This window comes from Cherax quadricarinatus, chromosome 73 (assembly GCF_038502225.1).
Source record: "Cherax quadricarinatus isolate ZL_2023a chromosome 73, ASM3850222v1, whole genome shotgun sequence".
Lineage (NCBI taxonomy): Eukaryota > Metazoa > Arthropoda > Malacostraca > Decapoda > Parastacidae > Cherax > Cherax quadricarinatus.
In genome coordinates this window covers 10,644,332-10,668,221 of record NC_091364.1, presented here as the reverse complement: position 1 = coordinate 10,668,221, position 23,890 = coordinate 10,644,332, and the positions used below count along the sequence as shown (strand labels likewise).

General features: G+C 38.6%; 1 protein-coding gene across 1 annotated transcript in view; it reads right to left on the bottom strand.

The window, feature by feature from the left end:
* Window positions 1-23,890, bottom strand: part of LOC128701098 (GDNF-inducible zinc finger protein 1) — a 77,812-nt gene that overhangs the window by 38,360 nt on the left and 15,562 nt on the right. The window contains exon 2 of the mRNA XM_053794651.2: window positions 19,573-19,699. Within this exon, the coding sequence (XP_053650626.1) occupies window positions 19,573-19,668 (96 nt within the window). The 5' untranslated portion in view covers window positions 19,669-19,699. The remainder of the gene's footprint in view (window positions 1-19,572; window positions 19,700-23,890) is intronic.

Sequence of the window (23,890 nt, the reverse complement as noted above, 5' to 3'; positions counted from 1 at the left end):
ATGCTGTGTATCTTTGTATATTATAGTGATGGATAATGATTCAATCACAATTTTTAATTGTACAGATTACGTGTTATTCATAAGGATTATTGCTCCACTTATCTAGCCAAGAAAATAATCAGCAATTGGCAGATTCTAATACATGTCTTGTGTTTACAGAGTAATCAAATATTGTAGCATTATTTTTTTTTCCTCAACAAACCGGCAGAGTGATCTAAAAGAGAATTTAATAATTTAAATTTAGTAATTGGTGAAGAAGGGGTTACTAGCCCCCTACTCCAAACATTTTAGTTGCCTTTTATGGCATGCATGGCTTATGGAGGAAGAATTCTTCTCCACTTCCCCATGGAGATAAGAGGAAATATATAAGAACAAGAACTAATAAGAAAACAGAAGAAAACTCAGATAGGTGTAAATATATACAGTGGAACCTCTACTTATGAGTGCCTTAACGTGCGAGTTTGTCAAGATACGAGCAGTTGCTCGGTCGATTTTTTGCTTCCAGATGCGAGCAGGCCTCAAGGGAGGTTCCTTGACACTGGTGAGGGGCTCTTGCTCTTGATCTAGGGAATTGCATCTCAGTTGTTTGTTGGGCTATCTTATTGAAACTTGGGCAATGTATGATGGAAAGATGCTTCTTAACGTACACCAAAACTGAAAGAAATCAGACCATAAATAACGGAGTTCACTTCTCAGCCATTAGCCGCCCCTTAGTGGTATATTTTCATATGATTTTTATGGTTGTATTCTCACTTTTTTTGGTCTCATTTCACAGAATGGAAGATATATTACAGAAACTGATATGATTTTGATTGGTTTCACGATGAAAAGTACCTTGAAATTGAGCTCAAAGTAGCAGAAATATTCGATTCTTTGGTGATGTTCAAGAGTAAACAAATGACATTACCATCCAATACCTGTCCAACTGGCAATTCCAATACGCAGTCATGAATGGGTTGACATTATTTATACAATTATTACAATAATGCAGTAGTCTGCATAACAGTAAATCTTCTATTTTTTGTGTGAATAAAAATTCCAAATGGTAAGCAAGAGTATTATTATAAGAATACCTATGTACTACTAAATAATAATAATAATAATAATAATAATAATAATAATAATAATAATAATAATAATAATAATAATAATACATATAATACACTCTCTCCTCACGTACTTGCTTACCAATGACTCGGACTTATGGCGGGCTCTCTGACCAGTATGCACACCAAAATAATGTACAGTGGACCCCCAAGTTTCGTGATTAATCCATTCCAGAGAGTCTACTGAATGGCGAAATTTACGATCGGCGAAACCATTTTCCCCATAAAAAATAATGGAAATTCAATTAATCCATTTCAGACACCCAAAAGTATTAACAAAAAATAATTTTTTAAAGATTAAATATAGATTTACATACAGAAACAATGACAAATAAATATAAAGCACTAATAAAATGGATAAATAAACATTTAACATCACACTTACCTTTATTGTCTTATATAAATTAGATTCACTTATAATTAATATTCTACTGTACAACTATGACATAATTCTTAGTGTTAAGTAGTCTGTAAGCCAATAATGTTAAGTCGGCCCATAATGCCTAGGCATAATAGAGGCTCTCTTTGCACTGCAACCCATTATTGTAAATACAAAATCTCAATGTACTATTTGCAAAGACATAAATAAATAAATAAATAAATAAATAAATAAAAAATAAATTGAAGACTCTTGTTGGTGTATGGCAGACAGGTAGGAGGCGAGAGGGAGGCAAATTTATTATGCTTCAACAAGACACTAATATCATCTCTACGGCTTATTTATCTATCACAATTCATCTAATATGACATTTTTATTTTTTTTTATTATCACACTGGCCGATTCCCACCAAGGCAGGGTGGCCCGAAAAAGAAAAACTTTCACCATCATTCACTCCATCACTGTCTTGCCAGAAGGGTGCTTTACACTACAGTTTTTAAACTGCAACATTAACACCCCTCCTTCAGAGTGCAGGCACTGTACTTCCCATCTCCAGGACTCAAGTCCGGCCTGCCGGTTTCCCTGAATCCCTTCATAAATGTTACTTTGCTCACACTCCAACAGCACGTCAAGTATTAAAAACCATTTGTCTCCATTCACTCCTATCAAACACGCTCACGCATGCCTGCTGGAAGTCCAAGCCCCTCGCACACAAAACCTCCTTTGCGCCCGCCCTCCAACCCTTCCTAGGCCGACCCCTACCCCGCCTTCCTTCCACTACAGACTGATACACTCTTGAAGTTATTCTGTTTCGCTCCATTCTCTCTACATGTCCGAACCACCTCAACAACCCTTCCTCAGCCCTCTGGACAACAGTTTTGGTAATCCCGCACCTCCTCCTAACTTCCATACTACGAAATCTCTGCATTATATTCACACCACACATTGCCCTCAGACATGACATCTCCACTGCCTCCAGCCTTCTCCTCGCTGCAACATTCATCACCCATGCTTCACACCCATATAAGAGCGTTGGTAAAACTATACTCTCATACATTCCCCTCTTTGCCTCCAAGGACAAAGTTCTCTGTCTCCACAGACTCCTAAGTGCACCACTCACTCTTTTTCCCTCATCAATTCTATGATTCACCTCATCTTTCATAGACCCATCCGCTGACACGTCCACTCCCAAATATCTGAATACGTTCACCTCCTCCATACTCTCTCCCTCCAATCTGATATTCAATCTTTCATCACCTAATCTTTTTGTTATCCTCATAACCTTACTCTTTCCTGTATTCACCTTTAATTTTCTTCTTTTGCACACCCTACCAAATTCATCCACCAATCTCTGCAGCTTCTCTTCAGAATCTCCCAAGAGCACAGTGTCATCAGCAAAGAGCAGCTGTGACAACTCCCACCCTGTGTGTGATTCTTTATCTTTTAACTCCACGCCTCTTGCCAAGACCCTCGCATTTACTTCTCTTAAACTCCATCTATAAATATATTAAACAACCACGGTGACATCACACATCCTTGTCTAAGGCCTACTTTTACTGGGAAAAAATTTTCCTCTTTTCTACATACTCTAACTTGAGCCTCACTATCCTCGTAAAAACTCTTCACTGCTTTCAGTAACCTACCTCCTACACCATACACTTGCAACATCTGCCACATTGCCCCCCTATCCACCCTGTCATACGCCTTTTCCAAATCCATAAATGCCACAAAGACCTCTTTAGCCTTATCTAAATACTGTTCACTTATATGTTTCACTGTAAACACCTGGTCCACACACCCCCTACCTTTCGTAAAGCCTCCTTGTTCATCTGCTATCCTATTCTCCGTCTTACTCTTAATTCTTTCAATTATAACTCTACCATACACTTTACCAGGTACACTCAACAGACTTATCCCCCTATAATTTTTGCACTCTCTTTTATCCCCTTTGCCTTTATACAAAGGAACTATGCATGCTCTCTGCCAATCCCTAGGCACCTTACCCTCTTCCATACATTTATTAAATAATTGCACCAACCACTCCAAAACTATATCCCCACCTGCTTTTAACATTTCTATCTTTATCCCATCAATCCCGGCTGCCTTACCCCCTTTCATTTTACCTACTGCCTCACGAACTTCCCCCACACTCACAACTGGCTCTTCCTCACTCCTACAAGATGTTATTCCTCCTTGCCCTATACACGAAATCACAGCTTCCCTATCTTCATCAACATTTAACAATTCCTCAAAATATTCCCTCCATCTTCCCAATACCTCTAACTCTCCATTTAATAACTCTCCTCTCCTATTTTTAACTGACAAATCCATTTGTTCTCTAGGCTTCCTTAACTTGTTAATCTCACTCCAAAACTTTTTCTTATTTTCAACAAAATTTGTTGATAACAGCTCACCCACTCTCTCATTTGCTCTCTTTTTACATTGCTTCACCACTCTCTTAACCTCTCTCTTTTTCTCCATATACTCTTTCCTCCTTGCATCACTTCTACTTTGTAAAAACTTCTCATATGCTAACTTTTTCTCCCTTACTACTCTCTTTACATAGAAACATGATATATACCCTAGAATGAATAAAATGCTTCATGTCATAATGTATGTGAGGAGTAAGTGGTGGTGGTGGTGTTGTTGGGTTTATAAGGGCCACTGAGAGAAGCCATATATACATGTATGTATTAGTGGTAGTGGAGGCGGCAGCAGAAGCCACCACCACTATTCACACTGAAACAATGTGCATAATTTATAAATAAGAAATATTTACATTTTATAAATAAGAAATATTTACATTTACCATGGAGGAGATGTTAGCTTAATTAATTAGTTTGATGGAGGAGATGCTGGCAGAGGTTTACGGTGGTGGAAGATAGCAGAGTGGCATATGTTCAGTGGCCCTATACACCTCCAACAACACTGGAGAGTTACTTTCGTGTCATTTTTCTATCGCTCAATCGCTTAACTTACTTGCTACATGTTAATGCTACACTTAATCGCTGGCTGGCGCTATAGCCTTTGTCGGTACCTGCTGCTTTAGTATCATACATATCATAGAATCACTGAAAAAGGCACATTCTCCCCTCTCTCTTCCTCCTCCACTTTGGTACTTTGCTATGAGTTTTTTCTTGAATTCTATCATGTTTCTTTCCTTGTTTACCAAAGGCCTGGCACTAGGAGCTTTCTTTGAGCCCATGGTGGCTTATTTAGCAGTTGCAAGCGCAAAAAACAATGGATTATTATGAAATGTATCGTATGAACCAGTGGAATGATGGTCACTCGCTGATAAACAATGACACACTGAGTGCGAATGGTGCGGGGGACTGGCTCTGTGTGTGCACTGACACTGGGATGCTGCTCGAATCACGAGGCCAATCATGAACTGTGAGGCTATATTTTGAAGAAAAAAGTTGCCAAAAGTTGGATTTCATGAAAGTCATGGCCGATGAAATGCGGGGTTCCACTGTAGTATATTAGAGCTGATTTCCTCTATTCTGTTATTACAATATACAGTGCCCTAATGTATAAACATTTAAAAATATACCAGATATGTTATAAATGGTGCAAAGGTAACATTAAAACAATATCAAAGATGACTCTCACACACCTACTACCATTATAGTATGCTCCTCACTTAGCGATGAATTAATTTACCGACGAGGTCTTAGGAACGGAACTCCATCGTTAAGTGAGGAGAGGTTGTAATTATATAATAATATAAACTATTATAAGAATATGTACATTTTTTTTTTTTTTTTGTAACAAGTCAGCCGTCTCCCTCTGAGGCAGGGTGACCCAAAAAGAAAGAAAATCCCCAAAAAGAAAATACTTTCATCATCATTCAACACTTTCACCTCATTCACACATAATCACTGTTTTTGCAGAGGTGCTCAGAATACAACAGTTTAGAAGTATATATGCATAAAAATACACAATATATCCCTCCAAACTGCCAATATCCCAAACCCCTCCTTTAGAGTGCAGGCATTGTACGTACTTCCCATTTCCAGGACTCAAGTCCGGCTATATAAAAATAACCGGTTTCCCTGAATCCCTTCACTAAATATTACCCTGCTCACACTCCAACAGATCATCAGGTCCCAAATACCATTCGTCTCCATTCACTCCTATCGAACACACTCATGCACGCCTGCTTGAAGTCCAAGCCCCTCGCCAACAAAACCTCCCTTACCATTTCCTTCCAACCTTTTCGAGGACGACCCCTACCCCGCCTTCCTTCTCCTACAAATTTATACGCTCTCCACATCATTCTACTTTGATCCATTCTCTCTAAATGACCAAACCACCTCAACAACCCCTCTTCATTCCAAACTACGATCTGCATTATATTCAACCAACTTCCCCAGAAATAAACCCCCATGCCTGCCTTCTCCCCGCAACATTCATCACCCACGCCACACCCAATAAGACGGGAAAAACTATACTCCACTTTCCCTTTTTGCCCCAAGGACAAAGTTTTTTTGTCCCCACAGACCCAAGGACCCACTCACTCTTTTTCCTCAAAATTTTTAAAGGGATTTACCCATCTTTCATAGACCCATCCGCGACACGCCCACCCCCAAAATCTGAATACCCCCCTTATCCCTTTCCCTCCAATCTGAATTCAATCTTTCATCCCCCAATTTTTTTGTTAAAACCTTTACTTTTTTCCTGATTCACCTTTAATTTTTTTTTGCCCCCCTACCAAATTCATCCACCAATCTCTGAACTTCTTTTCAAAATTTCCCCCAAGAGCACAGTGTCATCAGAAAAGAAGCTGAAACCCCCACTTTGTGTGTGATTTTTTATCTTTAACCCCACGCCTCCAAGCCCCGATTTACTTCTTAAAACCCCCATCTATAAATATATTAAAAACCAAGGAACCAACACCTTGTCTAACCTTTTTACGGGGAAAAATTTCTTCCTACATACCTAACTGAGCCTCATATCCTCGAAACCTTTTTCACTGCTTTAACCCTCCTCCACACCATACACTTGCAAATCCCACATTGCCCCTATCCACCCTGTCAACGCCTTTTTCCAAATCCATAAATAAAAAGACCTTTTTTACCTATCCAAATACTGTCACTTATATGTTTCATTAAAACTGGTCCACACCCCCTCCCTTTTCCAAAGCCTTTGTTCATCTGCATCCATTCCCGCCTTACTTTAATTCTTCAATTATAATCTACCATACATTTTAAAGGGACACTAACAGATTTATCCCCAAATTTTGCACTTCTTTACCCCCTTTGTTTTATAAAAGGAACCACATCCCTCTGCCAACCCAGGTCCCTACCCCCTTTCCCAAAACAATTAAACAATTGCCCCAAACCCAAAAAACTATATCCCCACCGTTTTTAACATTTATCTTTACCCATCAATCCCCCCCCTTCCCCCTTTCCTTTTTCCTCATAACCCCCCCACACTAAAACCCCTTTTCTCACTCCTACAAGATGTTTTTCCTTGCCCATCACAAATCACAGTTCCCCCTTCATCAACATTTAAAAATTCCTCAAAATTTTCCCTTCCATCTTCCCAAACTCTAACCTCCATTTAAAACCTCTCCCCTATTTTTTAACTGACAAATCCATTTGTTCTCTAGGCTTTTTAATTTTTAACTTACCCAAAACTTTTTCTTTTTTTCAAAAAATTTGTTATACATTCCCCCATTTCCCCATTTGCTCTTTTTTTACATTGCTTCACCACTTCTTAACCTCTTTTTCTCCAAAACTTTCCCCCCTTTGCATCACTTCTACTTTGTAAAAAATTCCTATGCAACTTTTTTTTCCCTTACTACTTTTTAATCATCCCACCAATCGCCCCCTTCCCCCCTGCACCCACTTTTTGAACCCCAAAATTTTCTAACACCTAACACTACATTTTTAAAATTTCCCCATACCCCCTTTAACCCCCGCCTATGCCATTACCCATCTATCCCCAATAGTTTTTAACCCCAACTGCCTCCTTTTGTTTATAAACCTCACCTCTCTCTTCCTGATGCTTCTATTCCCTTGATCCCATCTCCTTTTACCTCTGACACAACTAGAAAGTGATCTGAATATCGGCCCCCCATGTAACCCAAATCACTCAAAGTCTTTTTTCACCAATAATAATCCAAAAACTACTTTTTTTTCCTACATCATATCGGGGTACTTTTTTATCCTCTTTTTTTTTAAAATAGAACCTAAATTTCCCCCTTTTATAAAGTTAATCAAAGGGGGTCCATTATCATTTACACCTGGCACCCCAAATTACCACCCACCCCCTTTAAAAGCTCCCCCTTTTGATTCAAGTCCCCCACCACAATTATTCCTTTTGGTTAAAGGCTCCATAATTCACTTAACATCTCCCAAAATTTTCTCTCTGCATTCCCCTCTTTTCCAGGGGCCCCGCCAAAACCCATTCTGATCCAACCTTTTTTCAACCCAAAAATTCTTGAATTTAAAATTCAATTCTCTTTTTCCTTCCAAAATGATCATTTAAAACTGCTACCCTTTCTCTAGATTAACTATCCTTCAAAATCCATCCACTGACACGCCCAAACCCAAAAATCTGAAAACATTCACTTTTCCATTCCCCCTCCCCCAATTTTATATCCAATTTTTTTTTTATCTAAATCATTTGATACCCCCAATCTATTTTTTCTATGTTCACTCAACTCTACCTTTAAAACCCCAAACCCCACTAACCTTTTCAATTTTTCTTTTGAATCTCCCATAAGCACAGTATCAGGAAAAAACAACTGTGTCAATTCCCATTTTGTATTTGATTCAAAATTTTAAACCCACCCTCTTCCGAAAACCCTGATTTACTTTTTACAACATTCCATATACTTGCAACATCTGCCACGTTGCTCCCCTATCCACTCTTATCATATGCATTTTCTGGAAATAAATGGTATAAAATACCAACACAATGGAAATAGTGTAAACACATATGCAGTATAATGTGATCCTTTATTGAAAATGTTTTGCCCACACAGTGGGCTTTTTCAAGTCACAAACAGATCTACCTGGGGTAGAAGGTATGCGAGTATTTATAGTCACGTTCAGAATGCTGTGGTCAGGTGGAGAATGCTGCATCTGATGATGTACCGAGTGGGGTTTTTAGAGTCTAAAATCTTGGGTAGCTTGGAAGGGAGATTGGATAAGTTTGTGAGCAGACCTTCTGCAGTGTTCCTCCATTCCTATGTTCTTATGTGGGATAGCAATGAAGAAGTTTCTTGGCAAGTCGTTCAGCTATGTTATAGAAGCCATTGTTCTGGCTGAAGTTGTCGGATATAGAGATAAGTGATGATTCCAGGATTCTTCGGTATTGAGTATTGTCTTCTCTGGCGATAAGTCTTGAGTTTCTGTAATTTATTAAATGGTTGTGTGAATTACGGTGTTGTACACAGGCATTCCTTGTATCGTCAGACCTGCTTGCGTATTGGTGTTCTGAAATATGTGTTTGGAGGTCTCTTGATGTTTTGCCCAAGTATAATTTGCTGCAGTCATTACAAGGGATTATGTATACCACTGCAGAGGATGGAAGCTTGTCCTGTCTATTTCTGGTAATGTCCTTGATGGTCATGGTTGTGGAGGTAGATACTTGGAATGATGTATTGGAAAAGATGTTGGAAACATGTTTGGCAATGGAGTTGGTGGGGAGGACTATGTATCTCTTCTCGGCAGTGTCTTCTCTGGGTGTGTTGAAAATGTTTAATGCCCATCGTCTGCAGTCTCTAATGAAGTGACGAGGATAGTGGAATTTAGAAAATACTTGCTCATCGAAAATACTTGTCTATCGAAAACCCACCAACCAAAACGATCTCACCACGACACAAAAACTAAACGTGGTGTAATTATAGGCTTCTTCCTGCGTGCACTCAGAATCTGCAGCAATGAGTTTCTTGAAGAAGAATGCACTATAATTGAACAAGGAATGCCTGTGCACAACACCGTAATTCACACAATCATTTAATATACTACAGAAACTCAAGACTTATCGCCAGAGAAGACAACACTCAATACCGAAGAATCCTGGAATCATCACTTATCTCTATCCAACAACTTCAACCAGAACAATGGCTTCTATTACATAGCTGAATGACTTGCCAAGAAATTTCTTCATTGCTATCCCACATAAGAACATAGGAATGGAGGAATACTGCAGAAGGTCTGCTCACAAACTTATCCAATCTCCCTTCCAAGTTACCCAAGATTTTAGACTCTAAAAACCCCACTCAGTACATCATCAGATGCAGCATTCTCCACCTGACCACAGCATTCTGAACCTGACTATAAATACTCGTGTACTTTCCATCCCAGGTAGATCTGTTTGTGGCTTGAAAAAGCCCACTGTGTGGGCGAAATGTTGTCAATAAAGGATCACATTATACTGCATATGTGTTTATACTATTTCCATATGCCATTTCTAAATCCATAAATGCAATAAAAACTTCCCTACCTTTATCTAAATACTGTTCACATATATGCTTCAATGTAAACACTTGATCTGCACATCCCCTACCCACTCTGAAACCTCCATGCTCATCCGCAATCCTACATTCTGTCTTACCTCTAATTCTTTCAATTATAACCCTACCGTACACTTTTCCTGGTATACTCAGTAAACTTATTCCTCTATAATTTTTACAATCTCTTTTGTCCCCGTTCCCTTTATATAAAGGGACTATACATGCTCTCTGCCAATCCCTAGGTACCTTCCCCTTTTTCATACATTTATTAAACAAAAATACGAACCACTCCAACACTACATCTCCCCACTATTTTTAACATTTCTGTCATGATCCCATCAGTTCCAGCTGCTTTACCCCCTTTCATTCTACGTAATGCCTCACGCACCTCCCCCACACTCACATCCTGCTCTTCTTCACTCCTAAAAGATGGTATACCTCCCTGGCCAGTGCATGAAATTACAGCCTCCCTTTCTTTGTCGACATTTAAAAGTTCCTCAAAATATTCTCGCCATCTACCTAAAACCTCCATTTCCCCATCTACTAACTCCCCTACTCTGTTTTTAACTGACAAATCCATTCGTTCTCTAGGCTTTCTTAACGTGTTTAACTCACTCCAAAATTTTTTCTTATCTTCATTAAAATTTCTTGACAGTGCCTCTCTTACTCTATCATCTGCTCTCCTTTTGCACTCTCTTACCACTCTCTTCACTTTTCTTTTACTCTCCATATACTCTACTCTTCTTATAACACTTCTGCTTTGTAAAAACCTCTCATAAGCTAACTTTTTCTCTTTTATCACACCCTTTACTTCATCATTCCACCAATCACTCCTCTTTCCTCCTGCACCCACCCTCCTATAACCACAAACTTCTGCCCCACATTCTTGTGGGCAAGGGGCTTGGATTTCCAGCAAGCATGCGTGAGCGTGTTAGATAGGAGTGAATGGAGACGAATGGTACTTGGGACCTGACGATCTGTTGGAGTGTGAGCAGGGTAATATTTAGTGAAGGGATTCAGGGAAACCGGTTATTTTCATATAGTCGGACTTGAGTCCTGGAAATGGGAAGTACAATGCCTGCACTTTAAAGGAGGGGTTTGGGATATTGGCAGTTTGGAGAGATATGTTGTGTATCTTTATACGTATATGGAGAGTTAGAGGTATTGGGAAGATGGAGGGAATATTTTGAGGAATTGTTAAATGTTGATGAAGATAGGGAAGCTGTGATTTCGTGTATAGGACAAGGAGGAATAACATCTTGTAGGAGTGAGGAAGAGACAGTTGTGAGTGTGGGGGAAGTTCGTGAGACAGTAGGTAAAATGAAAAGGGGTAAGGCAGCCGGTATTGATGGGATAAAGATAGAAATGTTAAAAGCAGGTGGGGATATAGTTTTGGAGTGGTTTGTGCAATTATTTAATAAATGTATGAAAGAGGGTAAGGTACCTAGGGATTGGCAGAGAGCATGCATAGTTCCTTTGTATAAAGGCAAAGGGGATAAAAGAGAGTGCAAAAATTATAGGGGGATAAGTCTGCTGAGTATACCTGGTAAAGTGTATGGTAGAGTTATTATTGAAAGAATTAAGAGTAAGACGGAGAATAGGATAGCAGATGAACAAGGAGGCTTTAGGAAAGGTAGGGGGTGTGTGGACCAGGTGTTTACAGTGAAACATATAAGTGAACGGTATTTAGATAAGGCTAAAGAGGCCTTTGTGGCATTTATGGATTTGGAAAAGGCGTATGACAGGGTGGATAGGGGGGCAATGTGGCAGATGTTGCAAGTGTATGGTGTAGGAGGTAGGTTACTGAAAGCAGTGAAGAGTTTTTACGAGGATAGTGAGGCTCAAGTTAGAGTATGTAGGAAAGAGGGAAATTATTTCCCAGTAAAAGTAGGCCTTAGACAAGGATGTGTGATGTCACCGTGGTTGTTTAATATATTTATAGATGGGGTTGTAAGAGAAGTAAATGCGAGGGTCTTGGCAAGAGGCGTGGAGTTAAAAGATAAAGAATCACACACAAAGTGGGAGTTGTCACAGCTGCTCTTTGCTGATGACACTGTGCTCTTGGGAGATTCTGAAGAGAAGTTGCAGAGATTGGTGGATGAATTTGGTAGGGTGTGCAAAAGAAGAAAATTAAAGGTGAATACAGGAAAGAGTAAGGTTATGAGGATAACAAAAAGATTAGGTGATGAAAGATTGAATATCAGATTGGAGGGAGAGAGTATGGAGGAGGTGAATGTATTCAGATATTTGGGAGTGGACGTGTCAGTGGATGGGTCTATGAAAGATGAGGTGAATCATAGAATTGATGAGGGGAAAAGAGTGAGTGGTGCACTTAGGAGTCTGTGGAGACAAAGAACTTTGTCCTTGGAGGCAAAGAGGGGAATGTATGAGAGTATAGTTTTACCAACGCTCTTATATGGGTGTGAAGCATGGGTGATGAATGTTGCAGCGAGGAGAAGGCTGGAGGCAGTGGAGATGTCATGTCTGAGGGCAATAAGTGGTGTGAATATAATGCAGAGAATTTGTAGTTTGGAAGTTAGGAGGAGGTGCAGGATTACCAAAACTGTTGTCCAGAGGGCTGAGGAAGGGTTGTTGAGGTGGTTCGGACATGTAGAGAGAATGGAGCGAAACAGAATGACTTCAAGAGTGTATCAGTCTGTAGTGGAAGGAAGGCGGGGTAGGGGTCGGCCTAGGAAAGGTTGGAGAGAGGGGGTAAAGGAGGTTTTGTGTGCGAGGGGCTTGGACTTCCAGCAGGCATGCGTAAGCGTGTTTGATAGGAGTGAATGGAGACAAATGGTTTTTAATACTTGACGTGCTGTTGGAGTGTGAGCAAAGTAACATTTATGAAGGGGTTCAGGGAAACCGGCAGGCCGGACTTGAGTCCTGGAGATGGGAAGTGCAGTGCCTGCACTCTGAAGGAGGGGTGTTAATGTTGCAGTTTAAAAACTGTAGTGTAAAGCACCCTTCTGGCAAGACAGTGATGGAGTGAATGATGTTGAAAGTTTTTCTTTTTCGGGCCACCCTGCCTTGGTGGGAATCGGCCAGTGTGATAATAATAATAAAAATGCTTCTAAACTGTTGTATTCTGAGCACCTCTGCAAAAACAGTGATTATGTGTGAGTGTGGTGAAAGTGTTGAATGATGATGAAAGCATTTTCTTTTTGGGGATTTTCTTTCTTTTTTGGGTCACCCTGCCTCGGTGGGAGACGGCCAACTTGTTGACAAAAAAAAAAAAAAAAACGTATACACCTACCATCCAACTTACGACCTGCTCGACATACGACCACTCGACTTATGACCATGTTTTGTATGCCAAAATTTCTGAGAAATAAAAAACTGTTTGTGTTGTACACAGTGTTTCTCCTAAACCCTACAGTATAAAATCCAGTACTAACAGCATAAAAAGTTAAGTAAAAAATGAAATACCAAAATAAAACAATAAAATAAAATCATTACAAAAATGTGCCATTCATATTCAGTAGTAAGGCTTGACTTACGTCCATTTTGACTTACTCAATCATAAGTTGGATGGTAGGTGTAATAACATTATAAAATAATAACAATAATACACTGTAATAATAATAATAATAATAATAATAATAATAATGTATGTATGTATAATAATAATACATGTATAATAATTATTCTAGGTAGTAGGTTGGAAGTCAGCAACCGCCCAGGGAGGTACTACCGTCCTGCCAAGTGAGTGTAAAACTGAAGCCTGTAATTGTTTTACACGATGGTAGGATTGCTGGTGTCTTTTTTTTTTCTGTCTCATACACATGCAAGATTTCAGGTATGTCTTGCTACTTCTACTTACACTTAGGTCACACTACACATACATGTACAAGCATATATATACACACCCCTTTGGGTTTTCTTCTATTTTCTTTCTAGTTCTTGTTCTTGTTTATTTCCTCTTACCTCCATGGGGAAGTGGAACAGAATTCTTCCTCCGTAAGCCATGTGTGTTGTAAGAGGCGACTAAAATGCCGGGAGCAAGGGGCTAGTAACCCCTTCTCCTGTATATATTACTAAATGTAAAAGGAGAAACTTTCATTTTTCCTTTTGGGCCACCCCGCCTCGGTGGGATACGGCTGGTGTGTTGAAAGAAAGAAAGAAAGAAAGTATAATAATAATATATTATAATAATAATTATAATAACAGACAGCTTGGAAAGGCTATCACTAGATAGCAGTGACTACTACAACAATGTGGGAGCGGTTATGGCCGCCTCCACCAGTCACATAATGACATATTTTATTCATTCCAGAGTATATATCAGGTATCTAAGTTATTTATATTGTTTATTATGTCATATTAGATGAATTTTGATAGATAAATAAGCTGTAGAGTTGATATTAGTGAAATATTGAAGGAGTATTTTGTCCTGTCTCCAAACAAATTCGTCTGCAGCCGTCACATACGTAATGACATATTTTATTCATCCTAGAGTATATATCAGGTTTCTATGTTACTGTATTTATATTGTTTATTATGTCATATTAAGAGGAAATTTTGATAGAAAAAAAATAAAAATGAGAGCCAGAATGGATTAACTGCATTTCAATTAATTTGAATGAGGAAAATTGACTCAGCATACAAGCAAACTGGGATACGAGCAAAGTCACGGAACGGATTAAACTCATAAGTAGGTGACCGGATTAAACTCATAAGTAGAAGTTCCACTGTATATGCGTGTACATGCATGTGTAATGTGACCTAAGTGTAAGCAGAAGTAGCAAGACGTAACTGATATCTTGCGTGTTTATGAGACAGAAAAGACACCAGCAATCCTATAATCGTGCAAAACAGTTACAGGTTTCTGTTTCACACTCACTTGGCAGCACGGTAGTACCTCCCTGGGTGGTTGCTGTCTACAAACCTACTACCTAAACATAGTGTATTTACCTGATTATAACCATAGTGGCAGAAACCCATCACTAGTAATAAATATATCACTATTTTTTTAACTTTCAATGATTACAGAACTTTGCAAAAAATACTGTCATGTATTAAATATGCATTCATACTACACCCTCATCATGAATGTTGCATATTCATGTATTTAATCAGAACTAAGTACACTTTGCTTGTTTCGAGACCTATTGGTAAAACCAATTATTATTAATAATATTAATTACTATATTCATGGAAAGTGCCAAAAAATAATTCAGTGCTGCATGAAAGAGGTGGAAGAGATGGTGGGAGGGAATAGGTGGTATTAAATTAATGATATTTCCTGAAAGGAAAGGGGGTTACAGATGAAGCTCAATTAGTGTCAGTTAAGAAAACCTAAAATAGTTTACAAAACCTAAAAACAGAGTTTTAACATACAGAGCTTCTATATACGTATTCTACAGTCTACAACACTTCTGCAATTTTTAGCTTTTGTGTTCAACTTTATAACATAAGAAAAAATGCTCCATTACAGTGGGTTGCTGCTTTGGACAAGAAAACATATAAAAAGCACACTGAAAGGTTTATATCCCAATTTTATCAGAAAAACTATTCCTGAATATATAAGTATCCTGGCCTAGTACAATACTATATACTGTATAAAAAATTTGTGAACTAAACACACATTATGCAAGTCTTACATGCTTGATATAATGTATGTTTATCAGAAGACCTGACTGTTTTAAAACCACTAAAATTGGAACAACAGTTTGGTTAATATTATAGCAAGTATTGAATATCTGGCCAGTGGTGCCCAGATAGCATCATCATTTTTTGTATTCAAACACAGGTTTTATATCCTATAATTTTTATCCTCAATTATAGTATTTCATAAAACACAATCACCAAAAGACAGTACATACTATGAGCTTTCATTATATTATACTATTTATTTATAATAAATTGAAATGTTTATAGAGGGGCCACAGATATATCAGATCACTTTCTAGTTGTAGCTACACTGAGAGTAAAAGGTAGATGGGATACAAGGAGAATAGAAGCATCAGGGAAGAGAGAGGTAAAGGTTTATAAACTAAAAGAGGAGGCAGTTAGGGTAAGATATAAACAGCTATTGGAGGATAGATGGGCTAATGAGAGCATAGGCAATGGGGTCGAAGAGGTATGGGGTAGGTTTAAAAATGTAGTGTTAGAGTGTTCAGCAGAAGTTTGTGGTTACAGGAAAGTGGGTGCAGGAGGGAAGAGGAGCGATTGGTGGAATGATGATGTAAAGAGAGTAGTAAGGGAGAAAAAGTTAGCATATGAGAAGTTTTTACAAAGTAGAAGTGATGCAAGGAGGGAAGAGTATATGGAGAAAAAGAGAGAAGTTAAGAGAGTGGTGAAGCAATGTAAAAAGAGAGCAAATGAGAGAGTGGGTGAGATGTTATCAACAAATTTTGTTGAAAATAAGAAAAAGTTTTGGAGTGAGATTAACAAGTTAAGAAAGCCTAGAGAACAAATGGATTTGTCAGTTAAAAATAGGAGAGGAGAGTTATTAAATGGAGAGTTAGAGGTATTGGGAAGATGGAAGGAATATTTTGAGGAATTGTTAAATGTTGATGAAGATAGGGAAGCTGTGATTTCGTGTATAGGGCAAGGAGGAATAACATCTTGTAGGAGTGAGGAAGAGTCAGTTGTGAGTGTGGGGGAAGTTCGTGAGGCAGTAGGTAAAATGAAAGGGGGTAAGGCAGCCGGGATTGATGGGATAAAGATAGAAATGTTAAAAGCAGGTGGGGATATAGTTTTGGAGTGGTTGGTGCAATTATTTAATAAATGTATGGAAGAGGGTAAGGTACCTAGGGATTGGCAGAGAGCATGCATAGTTCCTTTGTATAAAGGCAAAGGGGATAAAAGAGAGTGCAAAAATTATAGGGGGATAAGTCTGTTGAGTGTACCTGGTAAAGTGTATGGTAGAGTTATAATTGAAAGAATTAAGAGTAAGACGGAGAATAGGATAGCAGATGAACAAGGAGGCTTTAGGAAAGGTAGGGGGTGTGTGGACCAGGTGTTTACAGTGAAACATATAAGTGAACAGTATTTAGATAAGGCTAAAGAGGTCTTTGTGGCATTTATGGATTTGGAAAAGGCGTATGACAGGGTGGATAGGGGGGCAATGTGGCAGATGTTGCAAGTGTATGGTGTAGGAGGTAGGTTACTGAAAGCAGTGAAGAGTTTTTACGAGGATAGTGAGGCTCAAGTTAGAGTATGTAGGAAAGAGGGGAATTTTTTCCCAGTAAAAGTAGGCCTTAGACAAGGATGTGTGATGTCACCGTGGTTGTTTAATATATTTATAGATGGGGTTGTAAGAGAAGTAAATGCGAGGGTCTTGGCAAGAGGCGTGGAGTTAAAAGATAAAGAATCACACACAAAGTGGGAGTTGTCACAGCTGCTCTTTGCTGATGACACTGTGCTCTTGGGAGATTCTGAAGAGAAGTTGCAGAGATTGGTGGATGAATTTGGTAGGGTGTGCAAAAGAAGAAAATTAAAGGTGAATACAGGAAAGAGTAAGGTTATGAGGATAACAAAAAGATTAGGTGATGAAAGATTGAATATCAGATTGGAGGGAGAGAGTATGGAGGAGGTGAACGTATTCAGATATTTGGGAGTGGACGTGTCAGCGGATGGGTCTATGAAAGATGAGGTGAATCATAGAATTGATGAGGGAAAAAGAGTGAGTGGTGCACTTAGGAGTCTGTGGAGACAAAGAACTTTGTCCTTGGAGGCAAAGAGGGGAATGTATGAGAGTATAGTTTTACCAACGCTCTTATATGGGTGTGAAGCGTGGGTGATGAATGTTGCAGCGAGGAGAAGGCTGGAGGCAGTGGAGATGTCATGTCTGAGGGCAATGTGTGGTGTGAATATAATGCAGAGAATTCGTAGTTTGGAAGTTAGGAGGAGGTGCGGGATTACCAAAACTGTTGTCCAGAGGGCTGAGGAAGGGTTGTTGAGGTGGTTCGGACATGTAGAGAGAATGGAGCGAAACAGAATGACTTCAAGAGTGTATCAGTCTGTAGTGGAAGGAAGGCGGGGTAGGGGTCGGCCTAGGAAGGGTTGGAGGGAGGGGGTAAAGGAGGTTTTGTGTGCGAGGGGCTTGGACTTCCAGCAGGCATGCGTGAGCGTGTTTGATAGGAGTGAATGGAGACAAATGGTTTTTAATACTTGACGTGCTGTTGGAGTGTGAGCAAAGTAACATTTATGAAGGGATTCAGGGAAACCGGCGGGCCGGACTTGAGTCCTGGAGATGGGAAGTACAGTGCCTGCACTCTGAAGGAGGGGTGTTAATGTTGCAGTTTAAAAACTGTAGTGTAAAGCACCCTTCTGGCAAGACAGTGATGGAGTGAATGATGGTGAAAGTTTTTCTTTTTCGGGCCACCCTGCCTTGGTGGGAATCGGCCGGTGTGATAATAAAAAAAAAAAAAAAAAAAAAAATAATAATAATAATAATAATAATAATAATACATATTATTATTATTATATACTACGGGCTTTCAATTTATGTTACTATGTATTTATAATGAATTGAAATAACATAGTTATCATCATTATCATCATCATTATTAAAGAAAGGTTTTACACTGAACCTCCTCAGTTCTACTTAGCCTGACACTGATCATAAAAATAACGGATGCCTAAAGCCTCACAAAGCTTTCTTTAGGCATGTTGTGATATGCTCACACAACAGAAATTGGTAATTTGTCAAATTTAACATAAAGTTCAAAAATATTCCAATTTCAAAACAGGGTCCAGAATAAACAATGCAGGCATTCCTGGCACTAATCTAACATTTCCTCTGTTCATTAGTAATGTTTTCAGGCTTTACAAATTAATTCCATTTTGATTTTTTATTCACATAATGAATTTTTATTCACACCAAAAAATAGATTTACTGTTATGCAATGTTGTAATAATTGTATAAATAATATCAATATATTCGTGAACATATATTAGACCCACCAGCTGACACGTATTACTCATGATGACATTTGTTTACTCTTGAACATAGGCAACAATTGAACATTTCTGCTGCTTTGAGCTCAGTTGCAAGCCATTTTCAGTACTAAAACCAATCAAATTCATCTCTATTTCTGCAATATATATTCCATTCTATCAAATGAGACCAAGAAATCACGAATAAAACTGTAAAAAACATATGAAAAAACACCGCAAATTCACTGTTTTAATCCAAAATTACAGTCACAGTTTTTTCTCTCGTTATGCACTGCATGCTGGAGGATTTGTTTTATATGGTGCACACTATCCACAGAGATGTGTTCTCTCATATCTAGGCCCAAATTTACTGCTCACAGGTTATCCGAGTGAGCTGAGCTCATGGTGTGGATCTACGGTTTGGACCCTGGCTTCAAAGCCATAGATCTATGGCATGGACCCTGAAAGGGTTAATATGGTTTCCTGAAAATGAAGTTACAGAAATATTTTTAATCAGAAGCTGGGATTTTTTTTTTTTTTTTTATATTCACAGAGGGCTTGCTTTACTGTGTGTAACAGTGATAGGTCATTCCCAGCATAATTCACTATTTCCTACATTATCCAGAAAGAATTATGAATTCTTCTATGTTCAATATAGGTGTGTTCCACTTCTCAAATGTTGACATCAAAATTCTGGCTAATCAGCAACACCTCATATTCAAGTTAAAACGTACCTCATTACGAAGGTCTGACAATAATGACGCAAAGGTGGAGAGGTGATTATTCCACCTCAGAGCTAACAATTCCTCCTCCATGGTGGAATCACTCATAAAATGGATTTCTTCCTCTAAATTTCATTGCCTGAAAGTTTAAACAAGTGTAAATAAGCATTCAACTTTATATACAGTAATCAATCAAAATTTTTCCTTAACCAAATTGAGTGGACAGAAATAATTCAAAAAATCTTTACAACCATATACCATAATAGGAGACATACCTAAAGAAAGCACTGGAAAAGATAACTCAAAATGTATCTAATGTAGAGCTTATCTCCAACCATTTTCATCAATTCCAAACCATGTTATTTTCATCATCTGATCAACTGTGTTGAAGAATTTTAAAGCATGTGAGAGCGCACTGAGGAAGCTCATTTAGAGGAGGATTTTGGACTAGTTCCTTTATAAATCTTCTACAGTCTGTCACTTGTTTTTTATATTAAACAAGCATGTGAACAAGTTGACTTATAAACATTTCATTACAGCCAATGAACTAAAAGGGCAGTACTGCTCATACTGAGGGTCGACTCAACCTATTTATCCAATAGGTTGAAAACAGATTAACATGACTGTACATAAGGTATGCCTGGCTAGCAACCCACATCTTATCTTCTGCTGGTTTGCAGCCCTTCCTGTCCATGGTTTCTGTTTCTGCCAGATAAAGTGGAAAACTTCCTGCCTGACTGCTTCTGTATTTATTTAGGCCAGCTAGTTCTCTTCAAACTTCTGGCTCTTCTAGGAGAACACCATCTTCTGCTCCAATTTCAGGACAGAGAGGGTTTCAACTCAATTAGCTGCATCAGATTTTTCAGGCTAGCTTCATATTTCCTAGAGCCATTAACACTGTGAGATGAATTGTGACTACAATCTGTGGGACTATAGACATTTTGGAAGTAGAATTTATATGGTCTACAGGACATCACAGCTTTCAAATATACATGTATATATATAATACATAAATAAATAAATAAATAAATATATATATATATATATATATATATATATATATATATATATATATATATGTATATATATGCAATAAGATCACAGTAAACAGGTGATTTCAGAATATGCAAAACAACCACTCTGAAAGAATAGAGAAATTCCAAGCGCTTTCGTGACTACTCACATTATGAGTATGAGCTTGGAATTTCTCTATTCTTTCAGAGTGGTTGTTTTGCATATATATATATATATATATATATATATATATATATATATATATATATATATATATATATATATATATATATATATATATATATATATACACACACAGTGGACCCCCGCTTAACGATCACCTCCAAATGCGACCAATTATGTAAGTGTATTTATGTAAGTGCATTTGTACGTGTATGTTTGGGGGTCTGAAATGGACTAATCTACTTCACAATATTCCTTATGGGAAAAAATTCGGTCAGTACTGGCACCTGAACATACTACTGGAATGAAAAAAGTTCGTTAACCGGGGGTCCACTGTATATATATATATATATATATATATATATATATATATATATATATATATATATATATATATATATATATATATATATATATATATATATATACACACACAGTGGACCCCCGCATAACGATTACCTCCGAATGCGACCAATTATGTAAATGTATTTATGTAAGTGCATTTGTACGTGTATGTTTGGGGGTCTGAAATGGACTAATCTACTTCACAATATTCCTTATGGGAATAAATTCGGTCAGTACTGGCACCTGAACATACTTATGGAGTGAAAAAATATTGTTAACCGGGGGTCCACTGTATATATATATACACCTACCATCCGACTTACGACCTGCTCGACTTACGACCACTCGACTTATGACCGTATTTTTTATGCCAAATTTCTGGGAAATAAACAACTATTTGTGTTGTACACAGTGTTTATCCTAAACCTTACAGTATAAAATACAGTACTAACAACATAAAAAGTAAAGTAAAACATGAAATACCAAAATAAAACAATAAAATAGCCATTACAAAAATGTTTTGTTGATATTCAGTAGTAAAGTTCGACTTACGACCATTTCGACTTACGACCGGTTTCTCGGAACCGAACTCGGTTGTAAGTCGGATGGTAGGTGTGTGTGTGTGTGTGTGTGTGTGTGTGTGTGTGTGTGTGTGTGTGTGTGTGTGTGTGTGTGTGTGTGTGTGTGTGTGTGTGTGTCTCTATTTATATATATATATATATATATATATATATATATATATATATATATATATATATATATATATATATATATATATACATACATCAATAACAACACTGCGCTAGCCAAGGATTCGAACCCATGTTGTACTGGCCTGCCTCATGGTAAGCTTACCATAAGGTAGGCCAGTACAACATGGGTTCGAATCCTCGGCTAGTGCAGTGTTGTTATTGATCAATATCGCTCGTTAGTGGTTACAGTAATATATGTGTGTGTGTGTGTATGTGTATATATGTGTATGTGTATATATATATATATATATATATATATATATATATATATATATATATATATATATATATTTATATATATATATATATTTATTTTTTTATTATCACACCGGCCGATTCCCACCAAGGCAGGGTGGCCCGAAAAAGAAAAACTTTCACCATCATTCACTCCATCACTGTCTTGCCAGAAGGGTGCTTTACACTACAGTTTTTAAACTGCAACATTAACACCCCTCCTTCAGAGTGCAGGCACTGTTGCCCACAATAGTAGCGATGGTTGATTGGGGTTTACTATACAACCTGGCCAGCTCGGAGACACGCACTCCACTTTCATACTTATCAATGATCTCTTTCTTCATCTCTATAGTAATTCTCACCCTTATTCCTGTAGGGTTGGCACTAGAAGCTTTCTTGGGGCCCATGGTCACTTATTTTGCAGATAAAATCACCAGAAACACTGTAATAATACGAAATGTTCCGATTGTATGCTTGGATGTTACCGCGGAGGCTGGCTGGTAAACAATGCCACCGGCGGAACATGTGAGGCTGGCTAAGGGCGCACATTAGACGCGTCTTGGACGAACAGCGTTGAGCGGACTTTTTAGCGGTATGCGAGGCAAAATCTTAGCGATAAAATGTAGCGGTATGCGGATTTAACGTTATGTAAGGCCAACGGTATGCGGGGGTCCACTGTACTGCTAACCAGAACTCCTAAATCCTTTTTGCAATCAGTAGTAGATATACATTATTTAGTTTATATGTGGCATGGTTATTTAACTGTCCAACATTTAGAACTTTGCATTTGTCAATATTAAACTGCATCTGCCACTTCTCTGACCATTGCATCAGTCTATTCAAATCATCCTGGAGTGCTCTAGTGCCCTCATTAGAATGAATTGGATAGCCTATTTTGGTGTCATCAGCAAATCTGCTTATGTTGCTATTTATTCCCTCATCTACGTCGTTTATGTAAATTGTGAACAACAACGGGCCCAACACTGACCCCTGAGGAACACCGCTTGTGACGTGCCCCCATTCTGATTTCCCCCCATTTATGCAAACTCTCTGCTGTCTATTTGTCAGCCATGAAAAGATTGCTGCAAGGGTTGTGAAAAATAAGAAGGGGTAGGAGACGCGCTGGTGTCCATCAAGGGTTTTGTCTCCGCAATATAGTTGGAGATAGTGTTAAGTGTCTCAGCGAATAAGAAAGATGCCAATACCATGATTTCAGAGACGGTGAGGTAGAGCAAGTAGAGATCAGGGTGACTATGGAGGGAATCAAAAGGTCCGAGATGAAAGAGGAGTATGAATCTGGAGAGATGCACTGGCGGGGGCAGAAGAGTCCTGCAGTAGAACAGGAGAGGAAGGAGGCTGGAAGGTTACTGGGGAAGAAGACTGGGGGGGAACAGGAGAAGAGGGGACAACATGAGGGGGGTGAACTTCCACCTTCATGTGAGAGTTAGAAAGGGGGTGAGAACCAGGCAACGAGGCAGACAAAGAAAACTGTTGGGGAATTGTAGGCATCGGAGGAATGCGAAGAGACTTGGGCTTATGAGACAGGTTTAACTTTGCTGGTAATAGGCGCGAAGAAGATGCAAGCGTGCAAGGCCTTGTAGACCGAGAAACTAGCAGGCGAGAAGAAGTAGAGGTAGGAACAGGTAAGGAGGTGGGGGTTTCAGAGGGTAAAACTGCAAAAGAATCAGAGATGGGGGTGACCCCAGAAGACATGACACTGAAGGAGCTTGTAGGAGGGGGGACCGCCAAGGTTGGAGGTCTCCTAGCTACTTGAGAATAAGGGGAATGAGGGAGATTCACCT